Raw genomic sequence first — 16,606 nt, forward strand, 5'->3', positions numbered from 1 at the left:
AGGCCTATTTAAATATGAGAGTGAGGTATTCTTACATTGTGTCAGCCCGGACATGGCCTTTTATGCCTTTTAGTGTTTGTCTTATGAAATTAGAGGTGCCAGTGTTTTGTGCATAAATGTTTACAATTATATCTCAGTGAGTGGTTCCCTCTTTAAAGATGTAATGCCCCTTTATCTTCTGATTAGTGTTGATTTGAAGTTCACTATCTGATATAAAGATAGCTATGTCTGCTTCATTTTGATGTCCAGCTGCTGGAAGCTTGTTTTCTATCCTTTGATCTTGGGTTTTGGGTATCTTTGCTGGCTAAGTGAGTTTCTTGCAGACAGCATATAATTCATTCTTGTTTTTCAACCTGGCCCATTAGTCTGTGTCTTTTTAATGTGAGTTGAGGCCATATGCATTTAAGATTATTATAGAAAGGGGTTTGGTCTTTCCTGTCAGGTTGCTAGGTGATGTTTTGTTTTGCTAGGTTATTGGTATTTCTTTTTCTTCTCCCATATTAGTTCTGAGGATTTACTGCATTGCTGTGTTGGACATGGCAGTTTCTTTCCCAGGTCTACTATGTTCTTCAGTTACTTTCATGGAGTGTAAGCTTTCATGTATTTTCCTGAAGGAGACTCTCTTAACTTCTTCCTCTCTGTAACGTATTCCATTAAGAGTTTTCTTCAGTGCTGGTTAGGTTGTTGTGAATTGATTTAATTTGTGTTTGTCTTAAAATATCCTAATGGCTCCATCAGTTTTTGAAAGATACCTTTTTGGGGTAAAGCATTCTTGCTCCCCAGTTATTTAACATGACATGTTTTATTCCAAGCTCTTCTGGCTTTTATTGTTGTTGATGGAAAGTCTGTGGTGATTCTGATATTTCCACCTTTGCATGTAAGTCAATATCTTTCTCGTGCTGCTTTTAGGATTTTTTTTCTTTACTTTGCATTTTTGACATACTAGCTATGATATGCCATGGAGAGTTTCCTTTCTATATCTTTTGGGAGCTCTGTAGACCTCTTGTGTTTGGACATCTGCTTTTTTCCTTGAAGTTTGGAGAGTTTTTTCTGCTATAATTTCATTAAGTAGTCTGTCTATTCCATTTACACCTCTTGTGTTTGGACATCTGCTTTTTTCCTTGAAGTTTGGAGAGTTTTTTCTTCTATAATTTCATTAAGTAGTCTGTCTATTCCATTTACTTTTACTTCTGTTTCTTCTATACCATAAATTCTCAAGGTCAGGGTAGGGGGCAGGGTGAGAACTGCTGACAGAAGACAAGAGTCTGTAACAGGTATTAGCCATCGTGAGAGAGAGACTGGCAGCCAGAGGCCACTTTGATATGTTAAATAGGCACCTCTATTAGAAACCTCTAAATAGGCAGTGTGCCCTGTGCCCTCAGCAGTCAGAGGCATGTGGCTCTCTGTTTGAGGCCAGCTGGGTCTAAGAGTGAGTTCCAGGACAACCAGGGGTACACAGAGAAACCCTGTCTTGAAAAAACAAAAGAGAAAAAGAAAAAAATTTTCATATATAATATATATGTAGTGTGTGTGTATGTGTGTGTGTGTGTGTGTATGTATGTATGTATGTATGTGTACCTCAGTTGTTTGTCCTGGGATTCTTTGATATCTAACAATCATCTCATTCATTTCAAATATTTCTGTTTTGTTCCTTTTCAGTGTTTCAATTTCTGCTAATATTTTTCCTCTATATTTTGGACTTTCACTTCTAATTTACTGTTTTGTTCACTTTGGAGACTGTTGTCAAGGTCTTGGATAAATTTTTTCATTCATTCATCCGTTTGGTCTTTCATATGATAATTCTTTTAAAAAGTAAAATTCTGGATTTTTTTTCCTCGGGCATTTCCACCGTCTCTTTCGTTTCAGGTTCCTTTATGGGGAATTGGTCAGCTGGGGCTGGGCATGGTAGTTGTTCACATCCCAGTGCTTACCTGTTGTGGTTTTGCTTCTGTTAAAGTGAGTTTGTCTTTCAGTTTTGATTTCTCCTTCTCAGATGATCTGGGGTGGAAAAAGAAAAATGTGTCCTTCAAAACTTGAAAGAAATTCAAGCAGTGGTGCTACACATCTTTAATCCCAGCACTCAGAAGACAGACACAGGCAGACCTCTGTGAGTTCGAGGCTTGCCTGGTCTACAGAGCAAGTTCCAGGCCAGCCAGGGCTGATACACAGAAAATCTCAAAAAAAAAAAGGAAAAAAAAGCTTGAAAGAAAACTAAGTAAAAGGAGAAATAGTTTAAGGTGAAAGCATGCTCAATTTTTTAAATTAAGTATACATTATGATATTTAAGCACTGTTGATTTTATAAGAAATACTCCATTTTGTTTTAGGATCAAACCCAGAGACTTTAATGGAACTCACCTCCTAAAATTAGTTTCTTTTCTCTTCAGTCTAAATTTATGTATTTAATATTTTTAAATGTGTGTAAACATTTGCATTTTCATAATTTTTTCACAATTCTAGTGTTGTTTTATATATATATGTATATATATAAAATACTATATAATTGTTTTACATTTTTTATCTCTACTCTGACTTGTAAAAACTACTTATATTCTCATGTCAATCTCTGTGTTCATTCTCTTATAGTATGTAGTTTCTTTAAGTAGATAAAGAAAATACATACTTAGATAGTTGGGAGAGGAAAGATTGTTTTCAGGGTGCCTGAGTTGGGAGACTCTTTGCTGCTGAACCAGAATTCAGCAGTGGTGGTTTCTTAAAATTAGTTGCATTTGGAATCTAAAACCACACTAATGAATTTCAGAAGTTCATTGCATAAAATGTATGGGTCTGTCATGAACTTTGAATTGATTTTATATCCAAGTATGATTTTGTAACATCATTCACTGATCATTTGGAAAGTACTGCTTCACTGAGAGTTCCAAATGAGCCAAGTGTTGATGTATTTCATTGTGGAGTATTTCTCAAGATGTAGTCTGGGCACTAGCAGCAAACTCTTGGGCTTACTTTAGACCTACAGAATCAGAAAATGGGCAAGGCCAGCAATGTATATTGATTAACAAGTCCCCTAGAAAGTCTGATGTCAGAGAACCTCTGAAGTTTCCAACCAGGTCCAAGGGTGTTCATCAGAACTGGTTCTGACCTCTATCACTGTTGTTCCCCTGAACATCGGAAATGTTTAGAAACTGAAGCTCCTGCTTCTTTCTAAACCTTTCTCTTCTGCCTTGTTCAAGTCCGAAAGTTGATTGTATTTGAAGTGAAAACTTTGTCAAGAGATTTCTGTTTCAACCCTAGCCTCCCATATCCCACCTCCCCACCCACCACCCACCCCCGGCCCCCACATTAGATCCTAAACCTTTCTTAATACTGTCTTTCTAGCGCATGTATAGCGAGCAGGCCCGCCCTTGGGCAGCTTTCCCCGGCCATTTGCCTGTGTTTTAGCTTCTTTTCCACACTAAGAACAAGCAAATACCATGGGAAAGGGAGTGTTAAATGTCAAAATACCATCTTCAGCTTCCTCATGTCACTTCCAGAACCTGTGCTTATAGTCTTATTTCCTGAATAACCTCTTTATAAGCCTAAGAAACAGGAAGGAGTTTGTTGTTTTGATTTTATTGGGGAGAATCATTTTTGGCTTTAATTTGGTTATTTTCAAGTTGATACAAGCTGTTCCATCATTACCAAGAGCAGAAGTTAAAGAAGCTTACTTTTGAAGCATCTCACAGGCAGATGAATCGGCTAGTAGATTGTTTAGCAGCCCAGACCTACTTCAGGATGAAGAGAAGCTAATGAATTTGAGATAGTTAGTAGTTACTCTCAATTGATGCTAGAAATAAACTACTTCTGACTGAATCTGAATTAAAGAATTAAACTGGTAGCAGAGCAGTTTATTGAAAGAAAGATGACTTAGAAAAGGCAGATAGATTTTAGACAAGATTGGAGAACAAGAATACTGTCTTGTTGTTAGATGTAGTACTCAGGAGACAATCCAGGTGGAATTGGAGAGTAGAAAGATGGACAAATCAAGAGTCCAAAAGAGAAGTCTGCATGTCTTGTAACTCCAGCTATCCCAGAGGCTGAGTTCAAGGCCAGGCTGGCTGCCATAGAAGACTTTGTCTTGGGTTCTCTTTGTTTTGTTTTAGTGGGTTTGAAATATAGCACAGTGGTGGAGCACTTCTTATATTGTATGTACAAAACATCTAGATTCAGTCCCCGGCACTACAAAAATAGTACCAAGTACAAAGTTATAGAAAAAGTATGTATCAGATAGAGGGAGAGACTGGGTGTCCAGGTGTGAGGAACTCAAATGTTTATAAATTAGGAAGAATCAGCAAAAGAGATGGAAGGAGAAAATATTATAATAGAAGCTGAGACGGGAATACATTTAAGAAAACCAACTGAGCTGAGCTGCTGTGAGCACCATTAAGCTGAGGGTGGGGAGTGGGCACATGGGGTTTTGTTTGATTTTAGTGTTTGAAGAATCTGTGCCAGGCAGTAGTGGCACACACCTTTAATCCCAGCACTCAGAAGACAGAGGCAGTTGGATCTCTGGGTTGGAGGCCAGTCTGGTGAGTTCTAGGACAGCCAGGGCTACAGAGAAACCCTGTCTTGAAGAAACAAACAAACAAACAAAAAAAAAGATGGAGGAGGAAGGAAGGAAAATGGAGAATTATTTGTGACCTTAAAAACAGTTTCAGCTGGCACTGATTTAGAAGTAAAAACACTTAGACAACTTTTTTTGAGATTTGTGAGAAAAAGGAAGAAATGGAGTAAGGTGCAAGAGAGGATTGTGACATTTCAGAAAAGAATGTGGGGAAACCCTGGTAATTTTGAGCAAGCTTGTATTGTATCAGCTAGAGAGATTGAGTTAGAAGAGATTACAATTAAATCAACATAAATGTTCTTTTACATTCCTGAATCAATTGCATACATATAGGACAGAAATTTGGCAATGTTTGATGTGAAAAAGAGCCATGAGTATATAGTTGCTCTCAAAGCCTGCAAGGCTTCTTAGTATAAAAACTACAAAAAGCGTTTATGCGTCATAATCTATAGGAAGGACATACAGTGTCTTTATTAAAACCCAGGTACCACCACGATCTTCTGCTCTGTTCTCACTCTTCATTCAGCTAACATCTGTTCACCCAGCACTGCTGAGTCTACAGGATTTCATTAAACACACCTTGTTGAGATAAGGAGTTCATATTTATTGAGTTAAAGCGTGCCTTTCAGAACTGCATGATAGAGAAGCAGATGCTTGGAACCAGCATCACAGTAAACTTTAGACCGTTGTAAAGAAAGAAGCCCTTTTCCTGCTTAGGTTTTTTGTCACCTTGATACAAGCTATAGTCATGTGAGAAGAAGTATTTTAGTTGAGAAAACACCTCCATCATATTGCCTGTAGGCAAGTCTGTAGGGCTTTTTTTTTGTTTTGTTTTGTTTTTGTTTTTTGTTTTGTTTTGTTTTGTTTTTGGTGGGGGGGTTGTTGTTGTTTTATTTCTGTTAGTTTGTTTTTTGATTGAGTGATATGGGAGGACTCAGATTACTGCCACCCCTTTACAGGAGGTTCTAGGTGCTAAAGAAAACAAGCTGAGCAAGCGGGAAGCTGTGATCCTCTTTGGTCTCTGGTTCTGATTCACCTCTTTGTTGAACTCCTGCTTTGCTTTAACTCCTGCCTTGGACTGTGAATGTGACATGTAAACTAAAATAAACCCTTTCCTCCCCACATTGCTTTTGGTCATGGTGTTTTCTGCCAACAATAGAAAGCAGGCTAAATGGACCTCCCCCTTCCCACTCCAGCTTCTCAGTTCTGTTCCATTGATATGTCCTGTGTCAGTACAACACAGTGTCTTGATTATAATTGCTTTGAAAGAAGTTTTCACGTTGTGCAGTGTTAGCCCTACTTATTCTTCTATTGCAGGATTGCTTGGGCTATTCTGGGTACCTTTCAATGCTGTGTAAGTTTTCTATCAGCTTTTCACTTTCTACAAAGGAGTTTTGATAGGAATTGTCTGGATCTGTAAAGCAGTTTGTGGAGTTTTGCTGTTATGACAGTGTTAAGTGATCTGATGGTGGGTGTGGGATGTTTTCTCGTGTATTTAAATCTTCTGTAATTGTATCCATGTTTTGTGATTTTTTTCAGAGTATAAATTTTGTACTTCTCTAATTTCCTATTCTTTTTGATGCTGTTGTGAATGAATTATTGTCTTGGTTTCATTTTTTGGGTTATTCGGTGCAAATGTATAGGAATGCAATGATTTTTGTGTGTTGGTTTTATATTCTGCAACCTTGGTGAAATCATTAGTTCTAATAGTGTGTTCCTTCGGATGGGTTGTAAGTATATAAAGTCATATCATCCATTAATAGAGATATTTTGACCACTTTCTTATCTGGATGCTTTTTGTTTCTTTTTCTTACCAAATGCCTTACTTTGAAACCCCAGTAAAATGTTAAATAAGTACAAGTGATAAAAATGGACATCCTTTTTTTTTTTTTTTATCTGATCTTAGGAGAAAATTCTAGTCTTTTACCATTGGGTGTGGATTCAGGCCTAGCATTCTGTGAATGTCCCTTATCAGATTGGGAAACACATGCTCAGATGGATGATAACAGATCAGTCTCTCTTGGGATCGGATATTGATATAAAAATAGGGTATTGTTTAATAAAAGTAAGAAGACAGAATGTGAAAAAAAAAAAAAAAAAAAAAAAAAAAAAAAAAAAAAAAAAAAAAAAAAAAAAAAAAAAAAAAAAAAAAAAAGAAAGAAGCAGCCAATGTTGTTATAGCAGGAAACTGGGAAGCTGGAGTCCTAGAGACAAGGAAGGACGTGGTGTGAGCCGGTGACTGAAGAGTGCAGGCTCAGACAGCACGGCTTAGCTCTGGGGCTGTTGGCTGGGTAGATTTTTGTGAATTTGGTCTCTACCTAATGGAAATAAGAAGCAAATCAGTGCAGATGTAGTTTGAGAGCTCAGTGAGGCAGTGCATTGTAGTGGCTCTCCCCAGCCCGTGGCCCAGTCGGAGCTTGCGCAACACTGGTTGTTTGAAGGGTTGTCAAAACTACACAGTGATGACATAAACTTTAAAACTTGAGGTACACATCAATAAAAGGACACAAATCAATAAAGTATTACAGAGTGGACCCACCAATGCAGTAGAACCTGAGTTAAGAAATGGCTCAGATTCCTTATGGACCCAAGGATGACCTCTTGATCCTCCCAGTATAGGGATCACAGGTTTGCACCACTATGCCCGCCCAGCTTGTCTCTCTTTCTTATTGACTTTGTGAACAACATATATGAATGTTCCAGGTAAGAGTCCTTGTATTGCAAGTATCTTCTCTCTGCAGCTTGTTTTTCTGTCCTCTTACTGGTGTTCATTCATGAGCAGAAATCTTTAGTTTTAAAGTAACCAGTTTAACATTTTTATTTTCAATGGGTTACTTTTTATATTTTAAGAAATTTTTGCCTTTCACAAAGTCATGAAAATCTCGAAGCTATGATGATGTGTTTAAACATTGTATTTTGGAAAGTGCTTTTATGTGTGCTCTGAGGCAGTGGTAAAGTTTTGATTGTTTCAGGTCCAAGTATCATAGTACTACTTACTGAAAAGGACATTATTTCTCCAATGACCTGTACTGTAAACTTTTGATAAATCAAATAATCAGATATTTATAGGTGGAGTTTCTCTATGTCCCAGCAGTCACCCCCAAATATCCACTCAGAGACTTAATATTAATTATAAATGCTCAGCCGATAGCTCTGACTAGTTACTAGCTAACTTACATTTTGAATTAACTCATATTTCTTATCTACCCTCTGCCACTTGGCTGTGCCTTCTTTAAACACGGCACATTCATCTTGCTTCTCTCTGTGTCTCTCACAACTCCCAAGACTCCTCAGACTTCACCCTTTTTCCCAGCATTCTCTCTGCCCCTAAAATCCTGCCTAGCTATCAGCCAATCAGCTTTTTATTAACAATGAGAGCAACACATTTTCATAGTGTACAAAAGGATTAGTCCACAGCAGATATTTCTGTATTTTCTCTCCTTTCATGATTGGTTCTTTATGTTGGTTTTACACTGTCCTGGCCTATATTGACTGTGTAGCTTTACTTATACAAAGCTTTATTCTAATAGTGAAAGTCTTTCATACTTTTCCTTATTTAATGTCTTTTTCTAGCTATTTGGCTGTTTTCATTTTAACATAAGTTAAGAATATAAAATCCAGACATGGTGATGCTTGTCTTAAGTCACTAGTCTCTCAAGGTAGGCAGGAGGATCACTCTTAAGTTTTTTTTTTTTTTTTTTTTTTTTTGGTTTTTCGAGACAGGGTTTCTCTGTGTAGCTTTGCGCCTTTCCTGGGACTCACTTGGTAGCCCAGGCTGGCCTCGAACTCACAGAGATCCGCCTGGCTCTGCCTCCCGAGTGCTGGGACTAAAGGCGTGCGCCACCACCGCCCGGCCAACTCTTAAGTTTTTAAAGCCAGCATGGTCTAAACCACATCAACAACTAAAACAAAAAACTTATCAGTTTGCATGTGTGTTCATTCACACACAAATCTTCTAGCCTCATGGTTGAAGTTGTCCAAATGCACATTCTGTTTGGAGAGAATTGGCATCTTTACATATTGAATTTTCCTGTTCATAAACAAGGTGGAACATTTCTTTTATTGTTATCATTTATTATTTAAAACATTTTTTTAATTTAAACATTTTGATTATATTCTTTCCCTCCACTTTCCTACCCACTCAACTTTAAGTTCTTTCTCAAGAAACAAACAAAAACCCAATACAACAACAGCCTTTCCCCAAAGCCAAGAAAACAGAACAAAACACCAAGCTATAACCAAATAAAAGTACACACACAAAAAAAAACCTGTGGAATCCATTCTATGTTGGTCAGCTACTCCTGAACATGAGATTTACCCTGGAGTGGTTAATATACCCGGTGCTGCTTCATTGGAAAAAGCTGATTTTCCCTCTCCCAGTGGGTATAAATGACAGCTCAGTTGTTAACCTTTACCCTAGTGGCTAGGTTTTCATTCATTCATTTTTAAAAAGTATAACAAAATGAAATATAGTTAGATAAAACAAAAGCTGTTGCCGGGCGTTGGTGGCGCACGCCTTTAATCCCAGCACTCGGGAGGCAGAGCCAGGCGGATCTCTGTGAGTTCGAGGCCAGCCTGGGCTACCAAGTGAGCTCCAGGAAAGGCGCAAAGCTACACAGAGAAACCCTGTCTCGAAAAAACAAAAAACAAAAAACAAAAAACAAAAAAAAAAAAAAAAAAAAAAAAAAAAAAAAAGCTGTCATAGTGAAGATGGGCAATACAAATAAACAGAAGGAAAGGGCCCAGGGGAAGGCACAAGAGTCAGAGACCCACTCATTCACACACTCAGGAATCCCATAAAAACACTGAACTGGAAGCCATACTATCAACTCAGAGGACCTGATGCAGACCATGCAGCTGCTTCAGTCTCTGTGAGTTCTGAAGCTTTGCTCCTGATGATTCGGAGGGCCTTGCTTTCTTGGTGTCCTCCATCCCCTCTGGATCTTCCATCTTTGTGCCTCCTCTTCCTAGGGTTCTCTGAGCTCTGAGGGGAGAGATTTGATGGAGACATCCTGTTTAGGGCTGAGTGTCCCAAGGTCTCTCACTCTCTGTGTAATGCCTGGCTGCGGGTCTCTGTATTTGTTCCCATCTGCTGCAGGAGGAAACTTCTCTGATGATGACTGAACAAGTCACTAATCTAGTATAGCAAAATATCATCAGCGATTGTTTTATTACTACATTTCCACCCACCCATCCCCCCTTTTAGACCAGTATTACTTGGTTTTACCCTAGGTCCCTGGGCTATCGAGTCTCAGGTCCTTGGTCACCCAAGCAGTCTGGGGTATGGGTTCCATCTCATGGAGTGGGCCTTAAGTCAGATCATTTATTGGTTGCTTACTCCCACATGCTTTGTGCCCCCATTGCCCCAGCATATCTTGCAGGTAGTACACCATTGTAGATAAAGGATTTGTGGTTGGTCTGGTGTTTATGTTTCTCTTTTGTAGCCTACAGAATACCTTCCTGTACCAAAGATGCTGGAACATAGGGGTGAAGGCTCTATGTGAGCACCAGCTTGACATCTCCATGTTCAATGAGTTGTGTAGGTGTTGTCCTCAGCAGTGGGACCTTGCCGTCAGTTTGTGGGAGAGCAACCTATAGTCTTGGCAACAGTCTGAGTGGTTTGAGGATTCCCATGAGGCCCCTTTGGCCAACAACTCAATTAAATGTAACCCACTTCTGGTACTAGAAGCTTCATTTGGTGATAAGAGATGGCCAGTTGGGACTCTGTCCTTCCCATTAATGATTTGGTAATATCATTTATATCACCTTCATATATGTATATGTTTTAGGAAGTTTCTACTGTATTAGGTTTCCATATTCCTCCACAGTCTCCTCAGTTTCAGTCATCTCTTCCTGTATTCTCTTCCACTACCTGCCTCCCCGCTCCTCCCCTCCCCTCCGGACTTGATCCTCCTGTCCAGCCCCCCATCCATATCTATCTATTCATTTCCCTTTCCTATGAGATCTAGCTGTTTCCTCTAGCCCAGTGGTTCTCAATGCTTCCTAATGCTGCAACTCTTTACACAGTTCCTCTTGTTATGGCGACCCCCCATCCATGAAATTACTTTCATTGCTACTTCATAACTGTAATTTTGCTACTGTTATGAATCATAATTCGAGTAGCTGTGTTTTTCCAATGCTCTTAGGTGACCCCTGTGAAAGGTTCATTCAACACCTCCCCCAAAGTGGTCACAACCCAAAGGTTGAGAACCACTGCTCTAGTCCCTTACTCTATACCCACTTTCTGTGCTCCAGTGGACTGGAGCTTAGTTATTGACTTAACAGGAACATTTGTTTAGATCATCTTTGTTTCCGTTTTCAGTGTCTGTGTTTCAGTCATATCTGTGATTTATCCTGTTTATTGCTAGGTATTGGTTCCGGTTTGTTTGTTTGTTTGTTTTGAAGGCGTTGGGATTGGGCCCAGGACTTTGCACATGCTTATCTGGTCCTTTTCCACTGAGCTACCACCCCAACCCCTAGGTAAAGATGGATATTTTTAATTATGTATCGGTGTTTGTGTTTGTGTGGGTAGTGCACATGAGTGCAGCTGTCCACAGAGGCTAGAGGCATCAGACCCAGGAGATCTAGTTACAGAGGGCTGTGAACGGCCTGATGTAGGTGCTGGGAAGTAAATCTTTGTCCTCTGGAAAAGCAACAAATGCTCATAACTGATGAGCCATCTCTCCATCCTAGGATTGTAGGTTTTCTGCTATGAATTGTCATGTTTCAGAAACAATTATACAGTTACTTATTAGGATACAGAAATGCTGACTTTCAAATATCTTGTATTTTATCCATCAACTTGTTGGATTTTTTTTTTTTTTATGAAATCAGTGATTTGTCTTTAGATCATTTTGGGTTTTCTGTGGAGTAGTTGGTATCATTTTTAAACAGTGACCATTTCTTTCTGGTCTTTATTCCTTTTGTGTTAGGAAGAGGTGGGGGAGGAAAGGCTACATGGCAAGTCACTCCCACGTGGTGTTATGGGCAGCTGTGATAGCTGCTGTCTCTTGTTCTCATCTCAGATCCAGAGTCCAGCCTTTCACTACTAACAGTGCCATTGACTGTAGTCTGATGGCTTTAGCACACAAACCACGCTCCTGTCTCTTCTTAGTTCATTAAAAGTTCATTACAACAGTGTTTTGAATTGTCTGTGTCTACTGAGAGGATGGTATGCTTTGCTTCAGCTGTCAATGCATTGAGTTACATTGCTTAACTTTGGAATGTTTGCTAAAGTCAATCTTGCTCTTCTGATATAAGCCTGACTTGGTCATATTTGGTCTGACTGGATAAGTGAGAATAGTGTTTTTGAATCTACACTAGTAAGAGGTGCTGGTCTATGGTTTCCTTTCTTGTGATAACTCCATCAGAGTTTATTATAAGAGGTAACCCCTAGACATATAAAAAGATGATTATGCTCTCCTATTCATCTCCATGTTTAGATTAGTTGGTTGATTGGTTGGTTGGTTGTTTTTTCAGGGCTTGGATTTGTTGATAAAATTCTGGGTAGGCATTTAATTTCAGATTCAGTTCTTTAAGTAAATAGTATGCTTTTGACTTTTCAGATTTTTTTTTTTAAACAGGTTGTGTGAGATGCCATGTTTTTCCTGGAATTAATTTTTCATTTAAAATTTTCACTTTAGCATGAAAGTGTTTGGTTTTTTTTTTTAACTTATGATTTATTTCATGTGTATGCTGTGTGTGTGTGCTCGCGCATGCGTGCGTGCATGCATGTGTCTGTGTGTGTGTGTGTGAGAGAGAGACGGGGGGGAGAGGGAGAGGAGTGTGTGCCTGTGTGTGACATGGCACATTGTGGTAGTCAGTTCTTTCTTTGTACCATTTGAGTCTTGAGGGTAGAGCTCGGCATGTGCCTTTGCCTGATGAGCTATCTTAGGGGTCCTTTGTTTTGTTTTGTTTTTAAAAAAACTGACTACTAACCATGGTGGCGTACGCCTTTAATTCCAGCACTTGGGAGGCAGAGGCAGATGGTTCTCTGTGAGTTCAAGGCCAGCCTGGTCTACAGAGCAAATTCCAGGGCTGTTATACAGAGAAACCTTGTCTCCAAAAACCAAAAAAAAAAAAAAAAAAAAAAAAAAAAAAAAGAAGGAAAAGAAACTATCCTTCGGAATTTGTTGAATGACTCTCTTAAATGCTAATTTATTTTATGATATTTTCTTTTATATGTGAATTATTTCTAAACATTGAGACCCTCTAGATATGTTGCTGGTTTCTATCATAATTCTACAATTGTGGAATTGTGTGTCAACATTGTTCAAGTACTATATTTTATATAACTTGCATTTTTCCCGTAATCTGGTGGCTTTTTAAAAATGTTTTAGTTTTTTAATTATGTGTAGGTGTTTGAGTCTACATGTGGGTGTATGCATGTGAATGCGGCAGGCTGCAGAGCGGCCAGAGGATTAGATCTCTTGCAGCTGGAGCTCACAGACAGCTGACTGATGGCAGCTCAGGTGAGCAGCAAGTGCTTGTCACCTCTGAGCCCTGGGGACCTGTAAAATACAACAGATGAATCTACTAAAAAGTTGAGCTCTATAAAATTGATCTGTATTATTCTCAAAATACTTGGTTTTTGAGCTTGGCTGGTCACTCCAACAGAATGCACTTGTTGATTTTGATGTTTTTAAGTTTGCTGAGACTTGGTGTTCTAAGTTTGCAGCTTTAAAGCTGTATTCTGCTTTTCTCAAAATACTTGGTTTTTAAGCTTGGCTGGTCACTGCCAACAGAATGCACTTGTTGATTTTGATGTTTTTAAGTTTGCTGAGACTTGGTGTTCTAAGTTTGCAGCTTTAAAGTTGTATTCTGCTTTTCAAGGGTGGAATGTCTTAAGAGCATCAGTTCAATCACATTTGCTTATCATGTAATTTATTTTGATGTTCTTACCCTTTCTGTAGTTGTTCAATCAATTATTGAGATGTGTGCTAAACCTCCCAGTGATTATGGGGTGTGTATTTTTCCTTTTTGGTTGTGACGATGTCTTCTTTATGTGTTCTGATCTTAAGATATTAGGAATGTACAAAATCTAAATCTCATTGTTTTATCCCATAGACTAACTTAAAACACCGTGAAATCTCTATTACTGCATTTTGCCTTAAAGCAGTTTTCCTGTGATAATTAGTATAGCAATGCTTACTTTATTTTTATTGATGTGAAACTTTATATTATTTGAAAATGAGGTCTCCTTTAACCAACATCTACTGGGCTGATTTTTTAAATAAATAATATTAGATAATCTACAAATAAATATAATGTTTAATAAGATTTTTATTCTTCTGTGCTCTTTTTATTTGTTTTCTGTTGTGAGCCTATCATGACTTATAATTTAAATATTTAGAATGTATATTGACCAGTTAAAGGTTATAGCTAAGATCAGTTAATATTTTAATATTTTTTAGAGCACACAAAGTACCTGGCAACTCCTTGCTAACTCAAACATTTAAGCAACTGATAAAGATGAGCTTTACGTGTTTCAAGGTTATTTTTAGAGATAATCATGAAATCAACTTATAGGGTTATGAACTTTCTTTGTAATTCTCATTGTGTACTCAAGGTCACTGTGTGATATATTCCTTAAATGTTTATCATGTTTCATATCTTGATATGAAAATGTCATTGGTATCCTCAAAAGCAAAAGCTAAATATAGCTTCCTCCAGCTCTATTGCAGCCCATGTTTGTTGATGTATTTTCTCTGCTTGCTTTTTCCTTCATGAAGTGGTAGGTGGTAACAACTGAAGACCTGCATAAAGCCAGGATGGTTTATATCTATACTATCTAAACACTTTTGTTTTCGTAAAAGTTTTGAGGCATTACGATATTTTCAACAGCCATAGTTTGTACTGAAGAGAAAAATTCAAAATAAAAAGCAGACTGGAAACTGTAAGATGATTGTTAGTTCAAGCATTAAGCAATGCCAGTGTTCTAGAATAGAAGTTAGGATATGATGTGTAGCTTTAATGTGACAGTTTGGGGATATTTTTGTATGTCAAATAAGCATTGTTTATGATTATAATGATTCTGTGTTTGAAATTCACCTCAATTTGATGTTTGCATTAGAAATAATTGATTGCAAAGCACTCTAAAAAATAACTGACTTAATTTTATTTGAGGGTATTATAAATCCAAGACTACACTGTAAATAGTCTTGTAATAGAACCATTTCAGAGAATAGGAGAATTTCTTCTAGCATTATTTTTATTTTCACTCAGTTATTAGTGTTAGTTCATTTATCTTAGCAAGTATGATTCTTACCACTATGTATTATATATGTGCCTTTTTTTTTTTTTTTTTTTGGTTTTTCGAGACAGGGTTTCTCTGTGTAGCTTTGCGCCTTTCCTGGAACTCACTTGGTAGCCCAGGCTGGCCTCGAACTCACAAAGATCCACCTGGCTCTGCCTCCCGAGTGCTGGGATTAAAGGCGTGCGCCACCACCGCCCGGCTATATGTGCCTTTTAAACAAGTGTTTATTTTCTGAAATTATGATAAGACATGAAAAGACCCCCTTAGATGGATTTAGCTCCTTCTGAACGGTAATATTTATTGCTTTTGAGATGTAACTGAGAAGAAACTGTTATTTTGTTTACTTAATCATACACTTAATTTTAGAAAATATTCTGGCCAAATGTCTATATGGTAACTGTATAACCAGTAAGTGTTTTTCAACTGATTATAACTAATGTACAAGAATGCAAATACAGCCATATCTTTCACCCTGCACAAAACTCAAGTCCAAGTGAACCAATGACCTCAACATAAATCCAGTTACACTGATCTTGATAGAAGAGAAAGTGGGAAGTAGCCTTGAACACATTGGCACAGGAGGCTACTTCCTGAGTATAACACCAGCAGCACAGACACTGAGATTGACAATTAATAAATGAGACCTCCTCAAATTGAAAAGCTTCTGTAAGGCAAAGGACACGGTCAGTAAGACAAAATGGCAGCCTACAGAATAGGAAAAGATCTTCACCGACCCCATATCTGACAGAGGGCTGATCTCCAAAATGTATTAACTTATATTTTTCTCAGAAATTATATTTTGACCGATGGGTACATGTAATACTTCACTAAATAAGTTTAATTGGTGCTGTTTTGACTTCTGGTAAGCATGTAAAATAGTTTGTCAGAAGAAAAATGTGTGGGAAAATACCCGAATTATAGTTGTTGTGTTTTTTTTCTATATTGAATTTTTAAAATATCAGTAATGACACAGGCTTTAACTATTCATTTCTCTTTGTCCTCCTAGGTGGATCTCCTTACTTAGCATCCAAAATAAATGAAGCAAAGGACTTGCTAGAAGCATCCACCAAACTTAACTGATGCTGAAAGACCATACCAAAGGAAGACAAAATACAAGACTCTGAAAGTCCTGCAGAAGATTGTGGAACATGGTCTTGCTTCATTACTGACCAAATCTGTCCTTCTGTCATTAAGTGTGCAGCAATAAAAGACACACGGCCTTGCCCTCCACTCCCTGTGAGGGGATTTCATACATCCTGCAGCTGTGCTTTGCCACATTATTTCATGTAACATTATACTTCTGCAGACTGGTGATTTAGTCTAACTCTTCTCTCTGCTCCGGACACACACAGAAAGGTGTGACCATCATGATGGCATTGAGATTTGTAAGCTGAGTTCAAGTATTCTTCTCAGTGCTTATGGATATGCCCTCACTGTCCCTTTCTTTAGAAGAATTTGGGACTTCTTCGGTGTCAGGGAATTTAAATGTTTTGAGACCAAACAGTGATTACTACCTCGTGGGGAAAAAATCCAAAATGGATGTAATTTACTAAATAGTGATGTATTCAGCAGTTGTTGGAATTTTAAAGGGAACTCTGCTCTCTAAGACCTTATGGCTAAAGCATGAGAACTTGGAGAGCCACTAAGATGATTAAGAATTTACAAAACTAGCCCTGTGAGGAAAAGCTGGAAAGAGCTGGGAGAAATATAAGGAGTTTACATTTACTTATAGTCTTCCTATTATGTATATTTATTCAATAATTCATTCTATGAATATTTATTGACCCAGCT

General features: G+C 38.0%; 1 protein-coding gene across 1 annotated transcript in view; it reads left to right on the forward strand.

Moving 5' to 3' along the window:
- Window positions 1-16,076, forward strand: part of Dnajc15 (DnaJ heat shock protein family (Hsp40) member C15) — a 56,793-nt gene extending 40,717 nt beyond the window's left edge. The window contains exon 6 of the mRNA XM_028878542.2: window positions 15,822-16,076. Within this exon, the coding sequence (XP_028734375.1) occupies window positions 15,822-15,895 (74 nt within the window). The 3' untranslated portion in view covers window positions 15,896-16,076. The remainder of the gene's footprint in view (window positions 1-15,821) is intronic.
- The last annotated feature ends 530 nt before the right edge of the window (window positions 16,077-16,606 follow it).

The sequence above is a fragment of the Peromyscus leucopus genome, chromosome 9 (assembly GCF_004664715.2).
Source record: "Peromyscus leucopus breed LL Stock chromosome 9, UCI_PerLeu_2.1, whole genome shotgun sequence".
Taxonomy (NCBI): domain Eukaryota; kingdom Metazoa; phylum Chordata; class Mammalia; order Rodentia; family Cricetidae; genus Peromyscus; species Peromyscus leucopus.